General features: G+C 35.5%; 1 protein-coding gene across 3 annotated transcripts in view; it reads left to right on the forward strand.

The window, feature by feature from the left end:
* SLC4A4 (solute carrier family 4 member 4) overlaps positions 1-23,701 on the forward strand; it is a 265,785-nt gene that overhangs the window by 218,607 nt on the left and 23,477 nt on the right. For 2 of the 3 annotated variants that reach the window (XM_006917294.1, XM_006917293.1), the window contains exons 16-19: positions 5,458-5,571; positions 7,270-7,431; positions 20,306-20,484; positions 21,597-21,669. In XM_006917294.1, the coding sequence (XP_006917356.1) occupies positions 5,458-5,571; positions 7,270-7,431; positions 20,306-20,484; positions 21,597-21,669 (528 nt within the window). The remainder of the gene's footprint in view (positions 1-5,457; positions 5,572-7,269; positions 7,432-20,305; positions 20,485-21,596; positions 21,670-23,701) is intronic. The other variant, XM_006917295.2, reaches the window with a different exon arrangement.

Raw genomic sequence — 23,701 nt, forward strand, 5'->3', positions numbered from 1 at the left:
TAGCCTCTGTCATACTTGGAAAAACACTTTTTTCAGGTAGACTTCCATTGGCAAGCACTAAGCCCAACCCAGATAAATTGCCCAATTGAATTCCCTTCTTTGTTCCCCAAATCTCTTTGACTCTGGAACTTCAGGGGTCAAAATCCTAGAGTCTAAATTAGATTTTCCTTTTTATTGAATTCTAATTATAGTGAGTATTATTGATTCAAAGTATGGTGTATTGCGACTGCTACACTAATATCAATGCTTATTTCTTTTTCAGTGCTTTACAGCACTGGCTTCTAGCAGGGATCAAATTTCAGAATTCTCATGGTATGTTATGCTTTCCATGACTGCCAAAAGGCACGTATTTGTCTGGCATACTTTTTTTTTTTTTCATTTAGAGTAACTGCTTTTTTACACAGTTGTTTAGCATTTTCTAAGCACCACGATCATGAGAGAAATTGACATTGTGAATGAACATTTATTGAGAACCCACAGGGTGCCTGCTGCTGTGCTTGTCTCTTTATAACAGTTCCATCCATTGAGAACTGCTCTGCAGACTCACAGCCTTTCCCCTAGTTAATTTAGGAGCATCTGTAGTCTTTGCAAAGTGAAAATCAAATGTCCTTTGTGGCTTCAGAGGAACCAAATTCATTTTTTTTTCCACCATAAATTAACTAGCTCCTCACTGTGGTGTCTCTATGATTATGACTCTCTTAATAATTAATACAGTATTACCCTTCATAAACATATGTTTGTAATAGATTTATTAGGTTGTTTTTTGCCTAAGAACAAGAGAGCAACGTATGGTTATTTGAATTTCTCTTCCAATCTACTTAATTTCTTCTTTGCTTTGGTAGTTTAAATATTTAAGCTGGTTCCTTCTTGTTAGATTAATTGAGATATTTTGTAATTCCACAGAAGACAGAAATATTTTTCTTTTCATTTTTATAATTAAAAAATGGTAAATAAAAATAAAAGAGCTCAAAACCAGTCTGATATAAAAGAAGCTTAGTTGAAACACATTTTTTCCCCTCATTCATATATGGAGATAAGACTTATCATATGCTGAAGCACTGAACTTTTTTATAGCAAGTTCTTGTAATATATGAATTACTTTCATTTGTGTTTTACTTAGACTATGATAGTTTATATTCTTTGGATATTGAAGTTTGAGCCCAGAGAGACAGTGCTTGATTGGATAGACACCAATGAGTTAGGATGTTTTTCTAGCTGGGTTTGATGCCTCTGAAGTCATAGGATTGGGCATGAAATCTTGTGGAAACAGGTTTGCTTATGAAAACTTTGGCACTTCTAATCATTACCAGTAATAGCTAGTAAAGGAATCAGGACCTATGAGTTTCTAATTTGGTTTCTTTATTTATATACTGACACATAAAAGGGTACTGTTTTGGAGTTTCTGAAGGAGATCAAGTTTGATGAAAATGGAAGGTAAATAAATTTTAAAATGAAAGGAAATTCACATATATTTATTTTTCTAAAGTGTTTGGAAATGTGAGAAAGGCCTAAAGAGAGTGATTCTTAGTTCCTTAAAGTCACACTCAAGCTCCTGTACACAGGCCCTAGAGCGTATCTAGTAAGCTGTATGTACTCACTGCTTGACATTTTTAGGGCACTTTCTAGTTCTACTCTCAGTTTTGCCTCCTTCAAATTAAAGTTCAATTTTAGGGCAAGACCTGAATAGTCTGCAAAAATAGCACCCCTACCTGCCTACTCTAATTAAAGGATTTAGAGCTGAATACAAAAGTGGCCTGGGAAAAATCAATTTCCTTGACTATGAAGTTTAAACTGGATCCAATATCTTAGAAATGAATGTCTTACAATAAACACTCTCCAGGAGTGATTTCTACTGTAACCGAACCGTATTATACAATTTAAGGGGAAGGAAGGGGAAATAGAAGTGACTATATTATACAAAACATATCACCCTGCCTGTGATTTTTTAATGAGATTAAGCAATATTATTATAAGAAAATTGAGTAGCATTTTTCCCATAAATTTTAAGAAACGTAATCATGAAGTTTATTAGCATTTGTCCTTTAAGCTACTTTTATACCTACAGTTTAATAATGCCACCTTGACAAGGATACCATTTCCAAAGGGTTCCTCCAAATTTATATGTCAATGTATAAATTTGGAAAACTCACAGCTAAACGAAAGTAGATAAACTATTTATTCATATTAGTTATTAATTTCCCATGGCTGCTATATCAAATTACTACAAACATGATGGCTTAAAAACACAAATTCATTGTCTGGAGAATTAGAGGTCAGAAGTCTGAAATGGGTCTCAATGGGCTCAATCGAGGTGTTGTCAGGACTGCATTCTTTCTGAAGGCTCTGGGGGAGAATGCATTTCCTTGCCTTTTCCAGCTTCTAGAGGCTGCCCACATTCCTTGGCTCATGGCCTCTTTTCTCCATCTGCAAAGCCAACAATGGCCAGTTGAGTCTCACATTGCATCACTCTAAAATTGACTATCCAGCCCCTCTCTTTTACATATAAGGACCCTTATGATTACATTGGGCCCACTGGAATAATACTAGATCAAATGCTCAATCTCAAAGTCAGATGGTTAGCAACCTTAATTCCATCTGCAACCTAACTCTCCCTAGCCATGAAACATACATACTTCATAGGTTCCAGGAATCAGGACATAGATATCATTAGGGGGCATTATTCTGCCTACCACATTATCTGACCTAAACTTTAACAGTTATGTCGGGTGATACCTTGACAGTTTACTGAAGGCAGGCAAGTGTAGAAACAGAAAGATGAGATAGGAAGCCACTGTAGGAAACCATATGAGTTAAAGTCGTGGCTTAGACAATGGTGCTAATAGCAATGAAGGTGGTGAGAAGTAATAGGATTCTGGGTGTGTTTTGAAGGTAATTTGCTGATCAGTTAGATATAAGATGTGAGAGAAAGAGAAAAGTCATGTGAATAGTCCAAAATTCTTGGCCTAAGCGCTCAGAAAAAAATAATCTGCCATTAATTAAGGTGGAAAAAAACTGCTAAAAGAGTAAGTTTAGGGCTTCAGTGTTCAGCCAATGGAAGGCTGAGAATGCCTCTTCTCTTGACTAAAGAAGCAGCATTTTCCAGGTGCCTGGTAGTGATTTCAGTCAAGCAGATCTGTCCCCTAGCAGGCCAGAGATACAGGCCCTATGGGAATTTCTATCAAGGAATTGCAGATTGTATTTATTTGCTACCTTGTGCTTCCCTTCTCCTGGAAGTACTCCTCTGGGAATTGGGAGAGGAGTACTGTCTTTTTAATAACAACTTTTAAACAACTTCTAGGATATCTGAATTGTCAAAAAGTTAGATTTATTGGGTAAGGATTGGGAAGATGATAAAGGAAAGAGACTATTTTTGCCTTTGCAATGATTTCTGTAATTCCAGTGATTTATGGCCTACTAGACCAGAAAGGTTGCTGTAACATCTTAATATATTCCTAGAACTGCCTGTGTCAACACCTGCTTGCACAAAGCTTAAGAAATGGGAGTTTCCTCTAGTATTGAGTCCCTGAGAAGCATCCTTTTTCTTTAGAGATTCCAGATATTTCTAACCAAAAGTAGCTCTAAGTGGCAGTTCCATATTATTACTGGGCTCTTATTTTTTATTTCTTGTATTTGAAGATTCCTTTCAAAGACCACCTGAGAGTAGATTATTTCATTATTCCAGTGGTTTTTACAGCCAAAGAGGCATTGTGGAACTTGAAAAACAATAGTTAATATATATTAGGAGAAGTTATTATGTTACAGGTGTTATGTTAGATACTTTCATGGCTTATTTTATTTAATTCTTAGAATAAACCTATGTAATCGTAGGGATTAATTTGGTTGCATTTTGCAGATGGAGTAATTGAAGGTAAGAGAGGATAAGTATTTACAGATAGGAATTCATGTCACTGGAGTTCCAACATAGACAGTAATCTGTCTATGGAAACTGTGCTTCTCACCGTTGTACCATATTTTCTCCCCAGATTGATCCCTGCCACCTATTTGTGCTTGAAACTATTGTGTGTGATTGGTGTTAACTTGCTCCCACAAGGTCGCATAGCTGGCTTTCTACTCCTCTGTGTGCACTTCTCAAGAAAGCTAAACCTAACAGAATCAATCTAAGAGGGGAAAGAACTCCTGGGCAAAAGGGCCATCTGTGACCCTGCTGCTAGTTAGTACCCAATTCTTGATGGTCAAGAATTGACACCACCACAGCCTTCAGCAGATCTACATCACCAAGTACTTTTGTTCTTCACTTCAGTTTCTGTTAAACACCTGACTGCAGTCATCCTAGTGCTCTTTCAAAAGACCCTCTGTCCTGAAAACTGTGTAGCCACTCATCCCATCTCTAATCTCTCTTCACCTAGCAGCACTAGAAAAATTTACCCTGAGGTAACCTGATAACTGCTAAATCGACCCAAATTTTATTTTGGAGCAGGCTTCCTTGTTTATGGCTTAACTGTGGGCTTCACAAAAACATGGATTGTGTCTGTTTTGTTCACTGTGGTATCCCTAGCACCAACCAAGGTATTAGGTACTAAGTTTTTTTTTTGTTTTTGTTTTTTTTAATGGTTAGATTATGCACAACTATGAGTACATACCTTATGGGGGCGCTCAGATGTCTGTGCTGTAGTAATGCTCTTAGGCTGTTGTCAGTGCCACTTGATCCTGCAGAGGAACGGCCAAGCAATTAAACAGTCTCATGCTCCCTGACTGATGCAGAAATGGCAATTCTGCACCCACTTCATGGAAAAGGTTTGGGTTTAAGGCTACAGCCTGTAAAGCCCAGCCCTGGTCTTGGCCAGAGGCAGGTACTTAGGGAGTTCGAAGGTTATTGTCTAATGACGACCACACTGAACGAGATGCTCCACATACAGATTTTAAACAGTAACCTAGAGTGAAAAATGTTTTCTTTGGAAAAGTAATGCCATCGTTTCCATCTGCCATCGCTTTACATTTCTCTGAAATCCTGAGTCAACTCAATGGACTGGAACCCTTCCTCGCTAGATTCTTGGTGTTTTCAGATTACCTTATGGAATTTATCTTGCTCTATAGTTAGAATAATACCTCCCAAATAATACACAGAAGTCTATGTTTTTGTGCACATTTTTATAATATGCCCTGAGATTTCATCCTCATCCAGGTTTCCTTTGTACTGCATACAGGAAGGGCGTTTATACAGTTTTTTCAGGGGTATGTTACCCTTAATTCTTCTCCCTTGCACACACGTACACTGACCTGTTCTGTGGGGTTAGATTATTACTGGCAAGATGAAAAAGTGATGCAAAAACAATTAAAAAAATATCTCTGCAGTGTGATACCTCTCTTAATTTGTTGATGAAACTATTACTATAAACTGTTAGCAAATATAGAATAGAATTCTTTGTTCAGTTCAAACACAAGCAAATATATTTATCCAGTGCTAAACAGTCCTTGGTTTCTTTTTTATTTTTGCAGGCACGAAAACTGATCAGTGATTTTGCCATTATCTTGTCCATTCTCATCTTTTGTGTAATAGATGCCCTGGTAGGTGTGGATACTCCAAAATTAATTGTGCCAAGTGAGTTCAAGGTAGGTGAACTGTCTTTCCTGGAGTGCTTTGGCTTTCTTTCCTTTCCCTTATTCTAGTTTGTCATCTCTCTCTTGGAGTTAGTTTCTTAAAATTATTCATTTCTTTATTCTAAAAATGTTCTTTTGCTAGGCACATACATATATTTTATCTATTTCCTCACTAAATACTTGACTAGGATCAAATGCAAGGTTCACATTATATCGATATTTACTGAAAAATACCTTATAATAACATTAAAATCTTTGTTTTATATTTATAGAGTAATTTAAAAATCCAAAGTATTTTCAAATAACTTATCACTTTGACCCATGTAAATAATTTTTCATAATTTTACAAAGTCGAAATTAAAGCTCATATAAATGCTCATGATTACATTACTAATTCAATGTTTTTCTTGCTACCAAACCACCTGTCATATACACACCCATTTATATATAATGTGCATTTTAATTATTATAAAGGTGATATAGGAATTATTCATTTTATAAACTTGTTGGCATATGCAGGCTTCATGGCTAAAATTTATATTTCAGTCATTCTTATATATCTATACCAAACTTTCCATTATAAGTTTTTACCTCTTTTCTAGAACACTCCTAACCTCTCTCTACATCACAGTGACCATATAATTGCTAAGGAACATTAAACTAACTGTAGTTTTAGCTTAATACCTACTCAGTGAGGAAGGGATACCTATGTTACAGCAAATGATGTTTTTCGCATTATCTCTGCCATCATATAGTCATTAACAAAGATAAGTGCATTTTATTATTAGTTCACTTAAGCCAATATTTACTGAATGTTTGCTTTGAATCAGGCCCTATACTGAGGATTTGAAATGTATTGATGAGCAAGACAAAGTTCCTTTCCTTATAAGCTCACAACCTGGTAAAGGTAGTAAAATGTGGGTAGACTCAGTGATGGAGTTATGAGTAAAGCGAGGCAGATGACAGAAATATCTTCAAAGGAGAAGAGAGACTTTCTTGATAGTAGATGTGGAAAAAATAATTTATAGATAGGATTCTATTTTAGTTTATTTGCATTGTTTAAAGTTAGGAAAAGGATAGGAAATATCTCTTTCTGTCATAGAGATGTATGATCTGCTGACAGAGGATCGATGGAGAATTGGAAAATGACCATAGCTTTTATTTTCTGTGATATATGTGAATATTTAATCAGTTATTCTGGATTATTTTTCATATAAAAGATAAGAAAGACCAGAGTGTTCAAGTAAGTTCAGTTATAACGTATTTGTTATATGTTATTTGTTATAAAATATAAAATTATTTGTAGCTTTTACATATTATATTATGAAACTATTACAATTTGGCATTAGTTCATGGTGGTTTTGTAATTTCTTGCCTGCCTTTCTTCTGGATATTACATCTGGATTTTTCTTATGGCTGCCCCTTAAACTTAAATCACTTTCTTTTGTGTTGAGTCCTTTGATCATTCTAAATGCAGAAAAGGGTATTAAATTCTTTTTCGCCATCCTATATTCTTAGTCTCCTTCATTTAAAATGTTGCCTTACAAATAACCTCCTTTAGAAAAATTTTAGTGAATAATCTACTTTATCCAACCTATGGGTAAAACTGTTTCCATTTTTCAACATGTTGGCCCTCTAAAAATGAAAGTGTGTCTCCCCCATTGATTTTTCACCAAGTCGTATGTATTAATGTTTTCTCTATTCTTCAAGCCAACAAGTCCAAACCGTGGTTGGTTTGTTCCGCCATTTGGAGGAAACCCCTGGTGGGTGTGCCTTGCCGCTGCTATCCCCGCTTTGTTGGTCACCATTCTGATTTTCATGGATCAGCAAATCACAGCTGTGATTGTAAACAGGAAAGAACATAAACTCAAGGTAAATGTTGATAATAATAGTTATCACTGCCTTTTACTTTCTTTGCAGTACTTGAAAATACATATGGATTCAAAACCAAGATGGTTTTATTGGGAGTTATGTTATAGCCAATGTTCTTTATGACTTGCCAGAGTCATAAATCACCTTGTGTCGACATATCTCAATATAATAGTTCAGGAAAACTTCATTTAAATCTGGAAAAGTTGTATTACATCATATATCCTTAGCCACCGAAGAGGGCAATATAAACTATTTACTACTGTCAACTGTCATCTTACATCTGATTTTAATGTGGTAGTTGTCCTTAATGAAGACAATGACAAATGCCCTTTCTGAAATTATTAGATAAAAATGTGGATTTTCTTCTTTAATCAATTGATGTGGTGAGTTATATTAATAGATTTTCTGTTGTTGAACAAACCTTGCAACCTGGTAGAATGTAGTGTTTTTTTATACATAGTTGAATTTGGTTTGCATATATTTGGGGGTTGGCGGACAGGGAATTTTTGCATCTCTAAGAATGACGTTGGCCTGCAATTTTCTTTTCTTATAGTGTCTCCATTTGATTTTGGTGTCAGGAATATACTATTCTTATAAAATCAGCTATGGATTGTTTCTCCTCCTATTCTACTTCTATTCTATAAGATAGAATATAATATTCTCTTTATTGTGTGCAACATGCCAATTATCTTTTCTTTGAATAGTCAGACATGCTTCTAAACTAGCCAGGAAGTTTCTGTGTGGAACTTGTAAAATTGATGATCAAACGATTTTGATGGTTATAAAATATTCGGAATTTCTATTTTTCTATTTCAGTAACTTATACTTTTCTATATTTTTTCCAATTTCCTCCATATTTTCAAATTTGTTGACATATTGTTTACTATCTTGTTATTTTTCTAATCCAAATCTATTATTTTTCCCTTTAAATTTCTAGTTTTATTGATTTGTGCTTTTTATTTTCCTTGATCAATTTAGCCTGCGGTTTGTTAGTTGTAATATTGTTAATTGTACTATTGTTAATTGTATTTTATCAAAGAAGCAATTTTTTACTATATTTATTTTCTGTACTATATCTTTTTTTGTTAATATTTGCTTTGTTTTGAAGCCATGTTGTTAAGTACATTCACATTTATATTTAGTTTATCTTTTTTGTGAATTGAACTTTTTATGTGACTCTCTATTTCTAGTAATGCTTTTTGCCTTCAAGCTTATTTTATACTAATAAAGCTGTAGTAACTTTTAATTTTCACTTGTCTGAAATGTATATTTTCTATTCCCTTATGTTCAGTATACCCTGTGTCTTGTGTCTCTGTAAATAACACATAGCTGGACACTTAAAAATTTTATTTTACATTCTGTGCTTTTAACTAAAGTATTTAATTCATTTAAATTGATGCTGTTGATTGATAGATTTGAATTAATTTTTACCACATTTTTGCTTTTTATTTGTCTAAATTTCTCGGTTCTTTCTTTTTTATTTTCCAATTTTGTCCTCTTTTAGGTTGATGCAGTTTTGTTCTTATTTCTTTGTTCTTTTTATTCTATTACTTTGGAAGTTATACACTTAATCTTTTAGTGATTGTATTGTATATTTTAAAATGCATATTTAAGTTCTAAAGTTAGTATTTTACCCTTCTGAATAATGCTAAGGAGTAAAGAATGCTTCAGTTTTTATATTTTTTTTCTGAATCATATACTGTTATTACCTAGATTTTATTGCTATCTGAATTTTAAAATCTAATTAATTAGACCTAGTCAGTATTTCTTAGAATTATGTACAAATTTACCATTCTCTTTGTTTTCTTTCTTTCTTTTTTTTTTTTTTTTTTCATTTCTGACCTTCCTTTTTGGAATATTTTCCTTTAATACTGAGTTATTGCTCTTAAGCAGAATTTACCAGACTTTAATTTTTTTCTCGTATGAAGATCTTTGGGCGGCAAACGCTCTCATTTGTGTTTGTCTGGAAATGTTTTTGTTTCACCCTCATTCTTAAAAGGTAGTTTCTCTGGATATATAATTTTAGATTGAAAGCTATTTTTTTTACTTGGGAGCTATTTTCTATATTTCTGACTTCCATAAAAGTGAACTGTCAGTATAATTCTCATTCCTTTGTAAGTAATATTCTTTTCTTTTGGATATTTTTATCATCTTTTTTGGTCTTTATTCTGGAGTGTCATCATAACTTGTATAAGCATAGATTCCTTTTTATTATATATTAGACTATTGTCTTCTTGAATCTTCCTGTCTTTTACCAATTACGGAATTTTATAAGACTTTGACTCTTTCAATCTCTAATACACCCTTCTGGAATGTTACAATAAAATTCTACTTGGAATTCCAGAAGGGTGAAATTCCACCCCCTCCCCCTCCCCCTCCCTCTCTACCCTTAATTCTTTCTTCTCTTGGTTTTGTTCTACTATCAAACCAGTCCATTAAAACTTTCCTTTCAACGATTATACTTTTTCATAGATTTAGAAGTTCTATTTTTTCTTTTCTGTATCTTCTTGTTCAATTTTGATAGTCCCTAACTTCTTTATTATTCTTCCATACACTCATTTATTTGTTATTTTTATATATGTTATATTTGCAGGTTTGATTTTGAACTTTATTTTCTTTGTTTAGTCTTACTCCTGTTGTCTTTTCTCCTCATGTATTTAGCGTTTTTATTTTTTTAAAGCTGTGAGTTAATCTTTCTATGCACATGCTTCAAAGACATTTCATAATATCTATAACTTAGAGAATATATATTTCTAAAGATAAGCTCTCTTTTTAAAATCATGACTACAATACCGTTATCAGTCTAAAAGAAGTTAAATTCCTTAATATCATCAAATATCTAGTCAATATTTAAATTTATGAATGTGCCATATAGATAATAAACTTTAAACATAATTTATTTGTTTAAATCAGGATCCAAATAAGATTAAACAATATTATTTTAAATCTTTTATAAACTTTTAGTCCAAAGATTTTCCCCTCTATCAATCTCTTTTCTCTTATAGTTTGTTGAGGATAACCAAATTGTCTTTCTGCTTATCTTTTACTATATAATAAGCCACCTGAAAACTTAAAGACTTAAAATAATAATTTATTATCATCTCTCATGTTTTTTGGGGGGGGGGGGGTTAACAGGGGTCAGATGGATGCTTCTTGCCTGAGTCCTCTCCTGCAGTGGCAGTTAGAGAATGGCTGGGCCAGTGTCATCTGAAGGGTTGGGTGGGCTTGATTGTCCAAGATTGCTTCTTCACTCACTCACATGTCTGGCATATCTAATACCTTAATATTCTTTGGTGTGTCTGTCTGTCTATATCTCTCCCTCTCCTTTCTCTCTCACCACATGGCATCTCATTGTTCAGAACTTTTCCATGTGGCTTAGGCTTCTTTCAACATACCAATCTTGGGTTATTTGCACTTGTTCCATGGCAGCTCACTTCCAAGAATTAAGTAGTGGAAGATGCTAGGCCATTTCACAGTTATACTTGCAACTGGCACAGCTTTACTTCTTTTATTTTAATGACATTTTTCTTTCAATTAGAGTTGACATTTAATATTTTTTATTAGTTTCAGGTGTACAGCATAGTGGTTAGACATTTATATAATTTACCAAGTGATCCTCCAGATTAGCCTAGTACCCAGCTGGCCCCATAGTTACTACAATATTATTGACTATGTTCCCTATACTGTACTTCACATCCCCGTGATTATTTTGTAACTACCAATTTGTACTTCTTAATACCTCTACCTTTTTCACTCAGCCTTCCAATTCCCTCCCATCTAGCAATCACCAGTTTGGCAGCTTTATTTCTTTATTTTGCTGCAGATGATTGGTCAATATAGTCATAGCGCCAGCCTCTGTTCAAGGGCGTGAAGAAGGACTCCACTATTTGAGGAAGGAATGGCAACTTTACACTGTAGAAAAATATGTGGGATAGGATTATTTTTCCAGCCATTTTTGGAAATAAAATCTGCCACATTTGTACTAAAGAATTTGTCATAATCTGGATCTTAGTGATTGCTTCCCTGTGGTGTCATTTAGGGATTTTTTTTTTTTTTGTCTTCTCTACTTTCTATAATTGGTCATTGGATCTAGACTCTGATGAAGTATAGTTTTAACATTTTATATCTACATCTATATTTTTTGAGGGCGGGGAGGACAGGAATGTATACTACATTTTTGGCAAAAGGTTTGCCAGACCACAGAGGTAATGTGAATTTCAGCCCCAAACTCAATTGATGGTTTATGGTTAGGAATATCTTTAGAGATTATTTTTTTCTTTTCTTATGGCATTACCTCTAGTGGTAAGGCCAAGAAGGGCATATATCCCCACTGGCTTTCTCTGTAGGGTGTTTTTTGTTTTGTTTTGTTTTGATTTTTGTTTTTCCCTAGTTGACCAACCAGGTATGCTGAGTTTAGAGTATCTTACTTTTATTTCAGGAGCTGTCTCCCATCTATACTCTTTTCCCCATGTCTTTAGGATTTATCTCCTGTCCCTAGAGTTCAGATGGTCATTCTAATTCAGGCCTTATGCCCCAAGAATTTGCCTGATCTCTCAGGGCAGGCCCAGGCTCCAGGACTCACTGACCCTATAGATTTACTCTCTCTTGTTGCCATTGTTTTTTGTGTCTAGCTGTTTCTCTTACTTTCTGACAGATATAGCAGGATTGCTAAAAGATATTTTCTGTATTTCATTGAGCATTTTTAGATGTTCTATACTGGGAAAGGTTTCAGTGTTGATTTCGTTTGAAAGGCTGGAAATGGATGTTGACTAATCTATTTTATTCTGAGAAAAAATTGGAAAGGTATTCTTAGTTTTGTTATATAGTCAGCCAGATTTGCTTTGTGTCTTTGAAGGTAAATACCTATTATTTTTTTTGCTTATTAATTTTTTTATTAATAAAATTCAGAATTTTGAATTTAGCAAATTTAGGCTTGATAAAAATATAGATTTTATTCTCCTATTCCCTGTAGAAAATATTAGAAAATCTAAGGATATTAGCTTTTATCTCTTAAAATGGGAATTAAGTATATAAAAAATAAGTTTTCATCACTTTTGGAATTACTTATTTGAAATCATTCCTTTGAATAACAATAGTTACAGAATAAGTGCCAGTCTTCTGATACAAATCTAATGATACCAGTGGAGGTATCATTGTGAATTAAAGGCTTTTCACTCTGGATATTGTTTTGTTCACATTTTGTTAGGAAAGGAGACTGTGGAATGTGAAAATTGGAGATTCTGTCTAAAATTATAAAGGGCTCTGACTGCCATGAAATTGATTTAAAATAGACCTGAAACAGAGAGAGATGGAGGCATTGTGATATTAAAAGCAGCATGTTTTTGGGTGGCATTTGCTTTGGCTCCATGTCAAGTGGCCTTGGCTGGCCGACTGCTCTGTTTGGGATGGGATCCACCTTTCCACTCTGCTGAACAGCTCTGTATTGATGTAGAAACTCTAAGGCACTTGGCTTTTTTTGGCCATCATTTTGGTTAGTTATGACCACATTATCCTTGCAGAGCACTCAAAATCAAACCAGGTTCAGCAAGGTCATGACTTCTCCAAGGTCATTCTCTGAGTCATTGCAGAGACAGAAGAGTATCTGAATGTCATTTTGCAAAGCAAGGGATACTTCTCACATGGAAAATGATTCTAAGTGTATAGAAGGGAAAAATAGTTTAAGATGGATGTATAAACAAAGATTTTAGGTGGTTGCAGCAATAAATTTTTTTCTAATAACTTCTGTAGTAAAACCCTTGATTTGAGTGCATTTTCTTGGATAACTCTAAAATTTGACTCACTTTTAATTTTCATTTTTATTTCTGCTCTCATAACCCATGATCTGGTTCTTTTATTTCATGTCTAGACAATTCTACCAGTTTAGCCATGAGTTAATAACCAGTCTCTCCTGCTTCATTCCAAAAGCAGTAATTTTTTTCAAAGCGTTGTCTTTATATGTTAGTCCTATATTTCTAAACCTTTACACCTTGGCCTCTAAATCTTTGCTCCATAAAGAATGTCCATTTGCCTTAGCCTGGGATTCAGATTTCTTTGCGATATGATCTCAATCTAAATTTAAAATGATTCTCTCTATATACTATACAATACTTTGGTCAAATGAATTATTGGCTTTCTTATACTGTTTACTCTTAACTCTCCTCTCCAGTCCTCGATGATTATCAGTCACCAAAACCCTCCCCATCCTTTAAGATCCTCCAAAAACAAAAATTTGTCATTGTAGTCTTCATTCCTAATATAATTTCTATTATTCTTGTTTTTGCTCTTAGTAAATTTGTATTACTCTGTGGCACTGGTCACATGATATCTCTTGTGGTACTTATTCTGTGTAATAACCTTATCTCCTTTTCTGGACCAAAACGTTTTTAAGGCAAGGGCCACATTTTAATCTTCTTTTCAGCTGTCATGTAGCCCATCACAATAATTTCCACATGGTAGACTTGGTAAAAACACATTGAAGAATTTTGCTGTCTTGGGTCACATGGTTCTCAGAGTTGTTGTGCTATGCTAGATGGGCGATAACTGAAAAACATGGCAACCCGTCTCCAGTTCTTACAGTGAGTGCTTATGTAATTCAAAGCCCTGTTTACATGTTACTGCTGCAGCAAGTTTTTCTGGGTTCACTCTAAACATTGTTAAACACTTTATCCTCTGTACTTTTGGGTGTCTTTTGCAGACTTCTTTGAATGTCTATTTACATTGCATTGTAATTTGTATACAGATCAAAGTCCCCTCATCCTATTGCGAACCCCTTGGTAGGAAGAACTATGTCATGATTCTTGGTGTCCCCACCCGCTTATTGTCTGAGTCACGGGGGACACCTAGCATGAATGTTTATTCTGTATCTGCATGTGTGTGCACTGCTCCTGACCCTTTCGTTACCATCTATTTCCAGATGTAAACGTTAGACTATTAGTTTCAGAAAGTAGAACATCCTTTGGATTTATATTCGTGAAGACAGGGACTTTTTTAAACTTTAAAGGACTTATTTAACCTTTCAAGCATTTATTGAGTCCTCGCTATGTACGGAACACTCATACTAGATATTGAAGATAAAAATTGTTCTAAGTTATAGTCTCTTCCCTGAAAGAGTTTAGTGGATGTTTTCTATTCACCACCCATCTCTACTACCAAGGTTGGAATTGACCTTGTATTTCTTTGTGCTTTGTATCTTGTACATAAAATTAATTATTTGCTTCTACATCTGTCTTCAACTAATCATCTATAAACCCCTTAAGGACAGGTGTTTTGTCTTACTGTTTTATCTAACGCAAGGCCTAACATAGAATAGGTATTTAATGAGTGTTTATTAAATAATAGTTTTCCAAGTAAAAACATGAGAAAATGCAAAGATCTCAGGGTGAGAAGGAGTGTGGTATGTTGAGGAACAGATAGCAGGTGGGCATGATTAGAAAATGGGGGAATTAGTGATTGAAGGTGAGGTCAAAGGGAGTGGGGCCAGATCACATAAAACAAAGGTTTTCAATCTTGGCATTATTGATATTTTGATTACTTCCTTGTTGGTGGCGACTGTGCAGTGTATTGTAGACTATTTAGCAGCATCTCTGGCCCCTATCCACTAGCTGCCAGTTGCATCCTTTCCCCCAAGTTGGTTACAACCAAAAATATATCCAGACATTGCCAAATGTCCTGTGGGGGACAAAATAGTTCTGAGAAGAAACACTGACATAGAATTTTATAGATGATTTTACAGTGTTCAAGTTTTATTCTGAACGAAACAGGAATCCACTGGAGGTTTTTGAGCAGGGAGGTGCCAGGTAATGATTGATATTTTAAAAAAGATAACTCTGTGAGTAGAGTGGCTTGTAACAATAGTAAAGCAGGGATTTCTATGATGAGATTGGCATTAAGAGATGAAGTTTGCTGGGTGTGTGAAGGAAGTGGGTGAATTTGAGTTGCACCTTGAAGGGAAAGGATGGATTTAAACAAATGTCAAGCCATAGAAACAGAGTGCTGGTTTGAAGAGTGGTGAAGAATGTACAAAGCACATTTAGGGAATGGTAAAAGTTCAGGAGTCCTTGAGGGTCCCATCACAGGCAGAGTGGGGAGCCTTAGCCTGAGAAGCCAGGCTCATCATTACCTTCTTTGTCCTGCTTGGCCCGATCATCTTGCACTGGCCTCCCCTGCTCTTTCAGTATTTCAGCCTGGATGGATGGCATCAGAGCTGCATTTTAGATACTTACTTTGGCAATAGTAATGATGGATGGGAGGGGTGCAAGAAGTAAGAGGGGCTTGTAACAAGGTCAAGGGGCTGCTCTGAAAAAGGCAGAGGCACTGGGGAAGAAGGGTAAGGAACAAAAGACCATCATGTTATTTGAAAAAAATGCTGTTTTATTTATTTCTTAGAGTATTATTTCCAAAGATGTACCAATATTTGAATATTTTCATTCCATTTATATCAAGTTATTCAATACCTTTGCCTAAAAGAGACATCTTAAGAGTGGCTTGTTTTCATATGTATAGGTTTAATTTGCAGGACCAACTCTAATATAACCATTTGGGTTCCGGGATCTTTACGGGAATAGTTGGGACACCATGAATTTTTTAGCATTTCTTTCGCAGTTCTGTTCAACAGATATGTTTCCAGTATTTACCATATGTCAGACACTGTACTCGACATTGTAAGCCTTGAACATTGAAATTTGGCACAATAAATTCATTGCTTTTCCCTCTTTAGACTGAATCTTCTTAAAATCTCTCCCGTTTGTCCATTGTCTTTCCCATTGCTGTGACTTCAGTTCAAGCTACATTATCTCAAACGTGGATTATGGGAGTGTTCCCATGACTGTTCTCTCTGCCTCTAATCCTGACCATCTATAGTATATCCTCTATAACTGACAGAGCCATTTTTCAAAACAGAAATCTGATCATATCACTTGCCTGCTTAAAAACCTTCAGTGGCTTCCCATTACTTTTATGGTAAAAATTTCCAAAGCTTTTAACAAAAGACCAAAGTTTTTAACTTTTCTCACCTTATTTCCTACCTCTCCCATTTTCTCCTATGCACCAACTATTTCATTTTCTCAGAATGGCAGCTCATTTACTGTTTTTTTTTCCTACTGCTTCCTCATAACTCATCTCCCAGTTGGTAGTTATGGCTCACATTTTAGGACTTAGCTTAAATACCACCTCCTATGTAAACCGTCTCTGATTTCAGGCTGATTTGGGTACCCCTTCTGGGTGCTCCTATGACACCCTGAGCTTACCCCTATCGTAGACCTGCCTGTAACACTGTGGTATTGTGAAAGCCTGTTGATTTGTCCAGCTCTCACTACACAGTAAACCACTTGAGGGCAAGGACTGTGTATTATTTGTAGTTTTACTTCTAAGGTCTGGAGAGTGCCATTGAACAAATGAATTAACATTCGTTCATTTATCCAATGAACATTTATTTAGAGTGTCAGCTCTGTTGGGCACTGTGCCAGGTGCTTTCTTTTCAATGGTGAAAAGAAACACGTGGTCATTGTCTTCCTGGAGCCCCACTGCATTCAAGAAATCATACAAAATGTGATATTGCAAATGTGTCTGGTGCTGTGAAGGAGGGGCAATGGTGTTTTAAGAGTCTCTAAGAGAGGGTTTGACCTAGGGAGGTGCAAAGAGTTCCCCAAGGCAGTGACATACTGAGATCTAAAGCATTAGTAGGAATTAGCTAAATGAGGCTGGGTAGGACGAGTGCTCCAGTAGGGCACAGGAATCACTGCATATGCACAGGCTTTACAAGAAGAGGTAACCTGACAAGAACGAATGTCCAAAATAATCCACTGTAGCTGCCATGAGAGAGACAGAGTTGAGTCTGGAGAGGTAACTATATAAAGGCAGACCAGGCAAGGCCTTCGGGTCGCACTGATGATTTTCCTTTTCTCTTAAGAGCATCAAGAAGTCTCTGTGGTTGAGGAAAAGGAAGACTTTTTGAAGGCTTTTGAGGCACAGAATAATTGTATGTCTATAATTACTTTGTCTCAGAACTTTTATATATTCTGGTGTTTTTGCAGTTAACTTTGTATTTATTATACTTTCTACAGTCCTCATTCTAGCCTCTTTGGTATTATGTGGCCCCTTTTTGCTAGTCTCTAGAATATTTAACTCAAACTTCTTTTAGCTGAAATAGTTTAAGGAAGCATTGAGATAGCTTAGGGTAACGTGTGTGACTTTTTCTGCAACAATTATTCTTTTGACCCATTGATCTGGTCAGTGTGGGCATCTTTCGGTTATTACAGTTTCCTTGGTGACAAGATTTGAGGATCCTGCCCATTAATTACCATGTTGGTACCTCTAATATGGTCTTGAGTAATTTAGTCTAAATAGGGCTTAAAACTACATGGTAGTTTTAGCTTTTATCCACCCTACTCCCCCACCACCAATAATTCACATTTCTACCAATTAACAAAGTTTTAATTTTTTTATATGGCTAATTAAGAGTTTATAGTTGTCATTCAGAAGAATGTATATATTCTATTTGTCATTCATTTTTAATAAATTAATTGAGAACTGACTATGTATCATGAAGTCTCCTAAGGTATTCAGGATAAAGTCAAGGTCCTACTGTTACTTGTAGTCTAATGTCAAAGACAGATAAATACACATACAACTTCAAAACAGTGTGATGAGTGCTATGATAGAGGAAAGAGTAAAGTGATAGATAGGGGAACATAAAGAAGAAGACCTAACCTTACTGGCTTCAACTATCTTACTTGGGCTGTAGCAGGAAAACTACTAGAAAAGATGAAGGCTGATTTAAGTTTTAAGGATGAGTGGGACTGAGCCAAGGGAAGAAGAAGGCAGAGTAGAGATTATTCCAAGTAGGGAATGTTGTATGGACAAAGACACAAAGGGCATTAGTAAGACATAGCTGAGGAATTGAATGTGGTTGAAAGTGATCATAGCAAAGGATCCAAGCAAGGGGAGAAGTGAAAGAAGACGTTGCAGATGTGAACAGAGGCCAGATCCTGAATGGCCTGAAATAAGGTCATATGACATAACCACAGGCAGGAACAAACAAATTCTGTAGGCTCCACCTTAGGTATAATCAGAATCCAACCACTTTTTGCCATCTTTACTGCTACCACTCTAGTTCTAACTATCACAATCTCTTACATGGATTAGGGCAGTAACCTCCTGACTGGCCTTACTGTCCTTTACCCTCTTCAGTCTGTTCTTAATGCAGCAGCCATAGTGTTTAGAACATAAGCAAACTGTGTCACTCGTTCATTTAAAACTCTCCAATGGCTTCCCACTGCACTCAGTGTACAAGCCCAAGTTCTTACAGTTCTCCTTATTACTGTATAAGATACTGTGTAGTTTATTTATTTATGTTGTTTATTATCTCCTCCAGTAGAATGGAAACTCCATGAATGCAGGAATTTTTGTCTGTTTTATTCGCAAGTGTGTCACCAATGCCTAGGACTACGCCTATTAGTAAATTGGTAGTCAGTGTTTGTTGAATGAATGAAAGATATATCACGATATTAACCTCATTAGTCACTATTGAATGTGTTTAATTCAGCCATCCCTGCCTTTTTCCTTTTTTCCCCTACCTTAGCAGTATGCTGCTACCTTACCCTACCTCCTTACCTAAGCTTTATTTTCAGACCACTTATACTGAAATGAACTGGTTTTATGAATATATTTTAATCGCTTTGTCTCCCAAGGAGGTTTTTTGTTCTTAGTCAAACCTGGACTAGTAATATCTGCTTTTCTTTCTTGTGTCAGCTATCCTTGCCTGTGATGAGTTCTCTGAGACCATGCATGATTAGACCCATGTGTGTGAGCCAAGGGTGAAATCTCGGCATTTCAGTGAGAAGAGAGAAGTGTTCTGACTAACTGTAACAGGATCTGAACCAAAACAGTCACTGGGTTCCTAGTGTAAATCTCATTCTCATTTCTTAAAGTCAATGTCTCTATTCCCTTGGATTGGTCATATTCTGACTCTTGGCACTGCTGCTTTCATGCTGTGAAAATGGACTGCTCTGTTTTCTCAGGCTCCATAGGGGTATTTAGCGTTTGATTTCTTTGCAAACAGAGCAGAGAAATATAACCGTAAAATAACACTGTATGCACATTTAACAGTATTTATTTAGTGAGTAAAAGAGCCAGAGCTTTTGTTATAATTGTCTGCTCTTCCAGTCAGTAAATGTTATTGTGACCATTGGGCAATATTTGAAATCAGCCTATTCTGATGAGGGGGAGTATTAATTACCTTAATGATAATGTTTAATAGATTATAAAGTTATTTTCATATACTATGAGAGGTGAGAAGTGGTCTTCCACATTAGTTCTGAAGGTTGCTTTCAGATCTTTAGTCTACATATGCTGAGTACTGTCTAGGTGAACAGCGTACTGCTAAATAGTCAAGCAGAGAAGGCATAGAGCTTGCTTTTAAGGTGCTTATCACACTTAGGTTAACAGCAACCAATATTATGATTGCTACTATGACCATTGTTGAGCTTTACTTTGTAACAACCACTACCATTTAAGTTCCTACGAGACGTTTTGCCTGTTACTTCATTGATTGGTCCAAATAACTCTTCAAAGTAGACGTATATCTCCATTGTTCTGATTACAAAATTGAATGCACTAAACAAATAATAAGTAAGCTGTAATAAATCAAGCTAGAAGAGGTGTCATGTGGCCACTTTGTGTTAATTGCTAGGGCAAATAATGTGAGGATGATGAAGTCCCCTCACTGGAGGAGCTAACCTACTAGTGGATATTTTTTATCATGTAAAGTAAGTTGGTTTCTTTTAGTAATCTTAATTCCCATCTGGAAAATCTGGAAATATGACTAGATAGCATTATGAGTATTTTATCCACATGGTTTCGTTACCTCTTTCTACAGAAAGGAGCTGGGTATCACCTGGATCTCTTTTGGGTGGCTGTCCTCATGGTGGTGTGCTCCTTTATGGCTCTTCCATGGTACGTGGCTGCTACTGTCATTTCCATTGCTCACATCGACAGTTTGAAGATGGAGACAGAGACTTCTGCACCCGGAGAACAACCAAAGTTTCTCGGAGTGAGGTATGTTAAGTCAGAGGAAAATGGCTTTATAAAAGACATCATGCACACATTCATGTGCCAATCATAAGGACATAGGCAGATATGGAGGGGAAAGGGCTGGTGATAATTTATTCCTGTACTTGCTGTTCTAGAAAGGACTAAATTTTTCATCAGAGAGTCCTCAAATAATTCTTTGAGTACATTTCTTATGATACATAAATTCCTTAAATTAATGAAAGGCTAAATGCTACAATGTGAAAATGCAAGCAGGTCATTCATTTTCTTCAACATGCATGTCCTTTTGGTGCTGTGGTGCTTAGTCTATCACAATCACATATAAAAGCCAGACCCTTTAATCTTTCAGCTCTATCGAGACTTCCTAAAACTCTTGAGTTTGCTTATGATTTTAAGGTTCTATGAAGGGAAAAAATTTCTTATTTTCTAGTTCATTTTCTGTCCCCATAAGCATTGAGAAACTTTGACCTCCAGCTGTTAAATTTGGGTCACCATGAAGGGCTGTACAAGACCTTTATATGCTGTTGCATAGTTTTTGCAGCAAATGCTGCTACTAAGTGCTTGGGCGAATAGCTCATATGACAGAGCCATCATTTCCCACGCCACAACAGTGGGTGATTCTTTCTTGAGGGCCAGGGGAGGGGGTGTTGTATGGGAATTATATTTGTTAAAAAGTACTTTTGTTGTCTTAGATTTGGAAATTAGACCAATGGGATTTATTGCACTTATGAAATTTCCCTGAGTTATTTATTAATTAGAATGTGAGACAATGTATTATCTGTCTCCTGTGAAAGAAGGTATAATTACACAACAGTTTAAGTTGTTTAAAAAATAAGGGCTTCAAAGAGGCCAGTAATTGATGGACCAAGAGCAAGTGATTTTTTTCTTTCTTGATTCTAAAAGGAGCAAAGAATTTAGCAGAATCAGTTTTTTCTGGATGAATTCAAATTACATATCGCATATAATAAAATAAGAGAATTTTATAGTTATATTGAGCTTATATGCTGTTCTTGAAGTATTAATTACATCTGATATCAACACCATTGCTGTTTTAGAAGGTAGAAAGACAGAGTGTGTTTATGAAAACAAGAAGTGGTAATCTTTTGATTTGGTTTCAGGGAACAAAGAGTCACTGGAACCCTTGTGTTTATTCTGACTGGTCTGTCAGTCTTTATGGCTCCCATCTTGAAGGTAAATATGTGCAATACTCACCTCTTCCTCATTCCCAGAACATTGACAGATATTGAATGTGTGAAGAGTAGAATTCTTTATGAGATAGCTGCAGGATTCTCATCAGTTCTATTAACATACTGAAGCAGATGTCAATAAAATGAGGACTTTAAAAAACATTTATTGATTTCCTTCTCATCCCTTTACTCCCATTCTTCCTCCTCCTCCTCCTCCTCCTCCTCCTCCTCTTCTTCTTCTTCTTCTTCTTCTTCTTCTTCTTCTTCTTCTTCTTCTTCTTCTTCTTCTCTTCTTCTTTCTTCTTCTTCTTTACAGTTATTTGGTTGAACCATATTAAATTATCAGTGCTCAAACTTTTTGACTTCTAAAAATTGCAAGTTCAATCTAACTGGTCTCCCCTCCACCCCACATTTAAAAAGTATTTCTTAAGTAATTTATTTTATTTTGCAATTAAAGTTGACATACAATATTATATTAGTTTCAGGTGTACAACATACTGATTAGACATTTATATCACTTACTAAGTGATCATCCTGATAAATCTAGTACCCATATGATACCATACATAGTTATTACAATATTACTGACTATATTCTCTATGCTGTACTTTACATCCCCATGACTGTTTTTACATCTGACCATTTGTGTTTTTTTCCACTAGTCTTCTTACATCCTTTCTTCGTATCACTTTCCATTTACTTGTTCCTAAATCCTGTACCTGCCTTCTCTCCATATTAAACTCTTGGATAACATGAGTGACTCAGGATGATTACTTTGTAATTTTTCTCCTATTCTTAATTATTGCTGACTGCGTTTCTGTTTTCTTTGATTAGGAAGGCCTAATATTCAGAAAGGGTGAATAGAGTAATATTACTGATTTATAATTAGAAAACTTGCAATTAAACTTTTGACGAAGAAAAATGATATGGTAGTTTATTTAGAAAGTTTGGAGTCAATGTGTAAGTTTAATGGGGTGAATATCTGCCTGAATAGATTAATATGTGGAAGTCTATTTAAAAGCAGAAATTGGACTAAAACAGATTAGTATATACATGTCATGAAGATCCCAGTTTTCTTTTGCGACATAAGCATTTTCTTTTTCTTTTTCTATTATATAAACATTACTAGGCAGTTATTGATATTTTTTGTATCTTAATGCTTTGGACCACAATGCAAAGCATGAAAATCACCTATATACCTAAGAACTCTGAACAACCACTGTTAAGAATACCTTTCCAAATTTTTCTCTGAAAAATTTTATTTTTAAAAAATTCTAATTTTTAAGGTTTTTAAAATGCTTGATTATACAAGTAATGGAGCAGTACACTCTCATAAAGAATTCAAACAATACAGAAGGACAGATAGTGAAAGGCAAAAGCTCTCCATTTCTCTCGTTAGCACATTTATATGTCAATTGCCCATCAGACGAATTTGAGGAAAATGGACCTGTAATTTCTTAATCTATAGATAAAACTGACTTTACCTTCAGGGAATTTAGATTAATGCAAACATTATGCACAGAATACCTGGTAAACAATTAAAAGATTTAAGTATTCATTTTCATCCTTGGTTTCCACAATGTCAGTTAACTGATTTAATTCCTTTCTGACTGTGATCACGAAGGAATATGTATCTCATGTAACACGTGGGGTAGTAAAATTAAAAATAATCTCAAAGAAGTCATTTCTGGTTATGAACCTTAAAAGACTACAGATTGTAATGTTCTGTGGGGACAGAGGGAAATCTGTTGTTGCTTTTGCCAGGACACTGTGAGTTGTGGGGTAGGGTTGAAGTTGTGTGTTTCATAGCATCATGTCCACTACTGAAATGCTTTATGTTCTTCTGTTGCCCCACAAACACACGAGCACATCAGATCATAGAAATATCTAATGACAGATTTTTACCACATACGCAGTGGGACCTCATCTGGAGAGATTCATTTTTAGAGAGGTCATTGCAGGCAGTTATGACCCCATGTTGTGGGTAGCTCTACTGGGAATGAATTTGCCCCTGAGTTCCCTAGAGGTGGGCTTGA

The sequence above is a fragment of the Pteropus alecto genome, unplaced genomic scaffold (genome assembly GCF_000325575.1).
Source record: "Pteropus alecto unplaced genomic scaffold, ASM32557v1 scaffold237, whole genome shotgun sequence".
Taxonomy (NCBI): domain Eukaryota; kingdom Metazoa; phylum Chordata; class Mammalia; order Chiroptera; family Pteropodidae; genus Pteropus; species Pteropus alecto.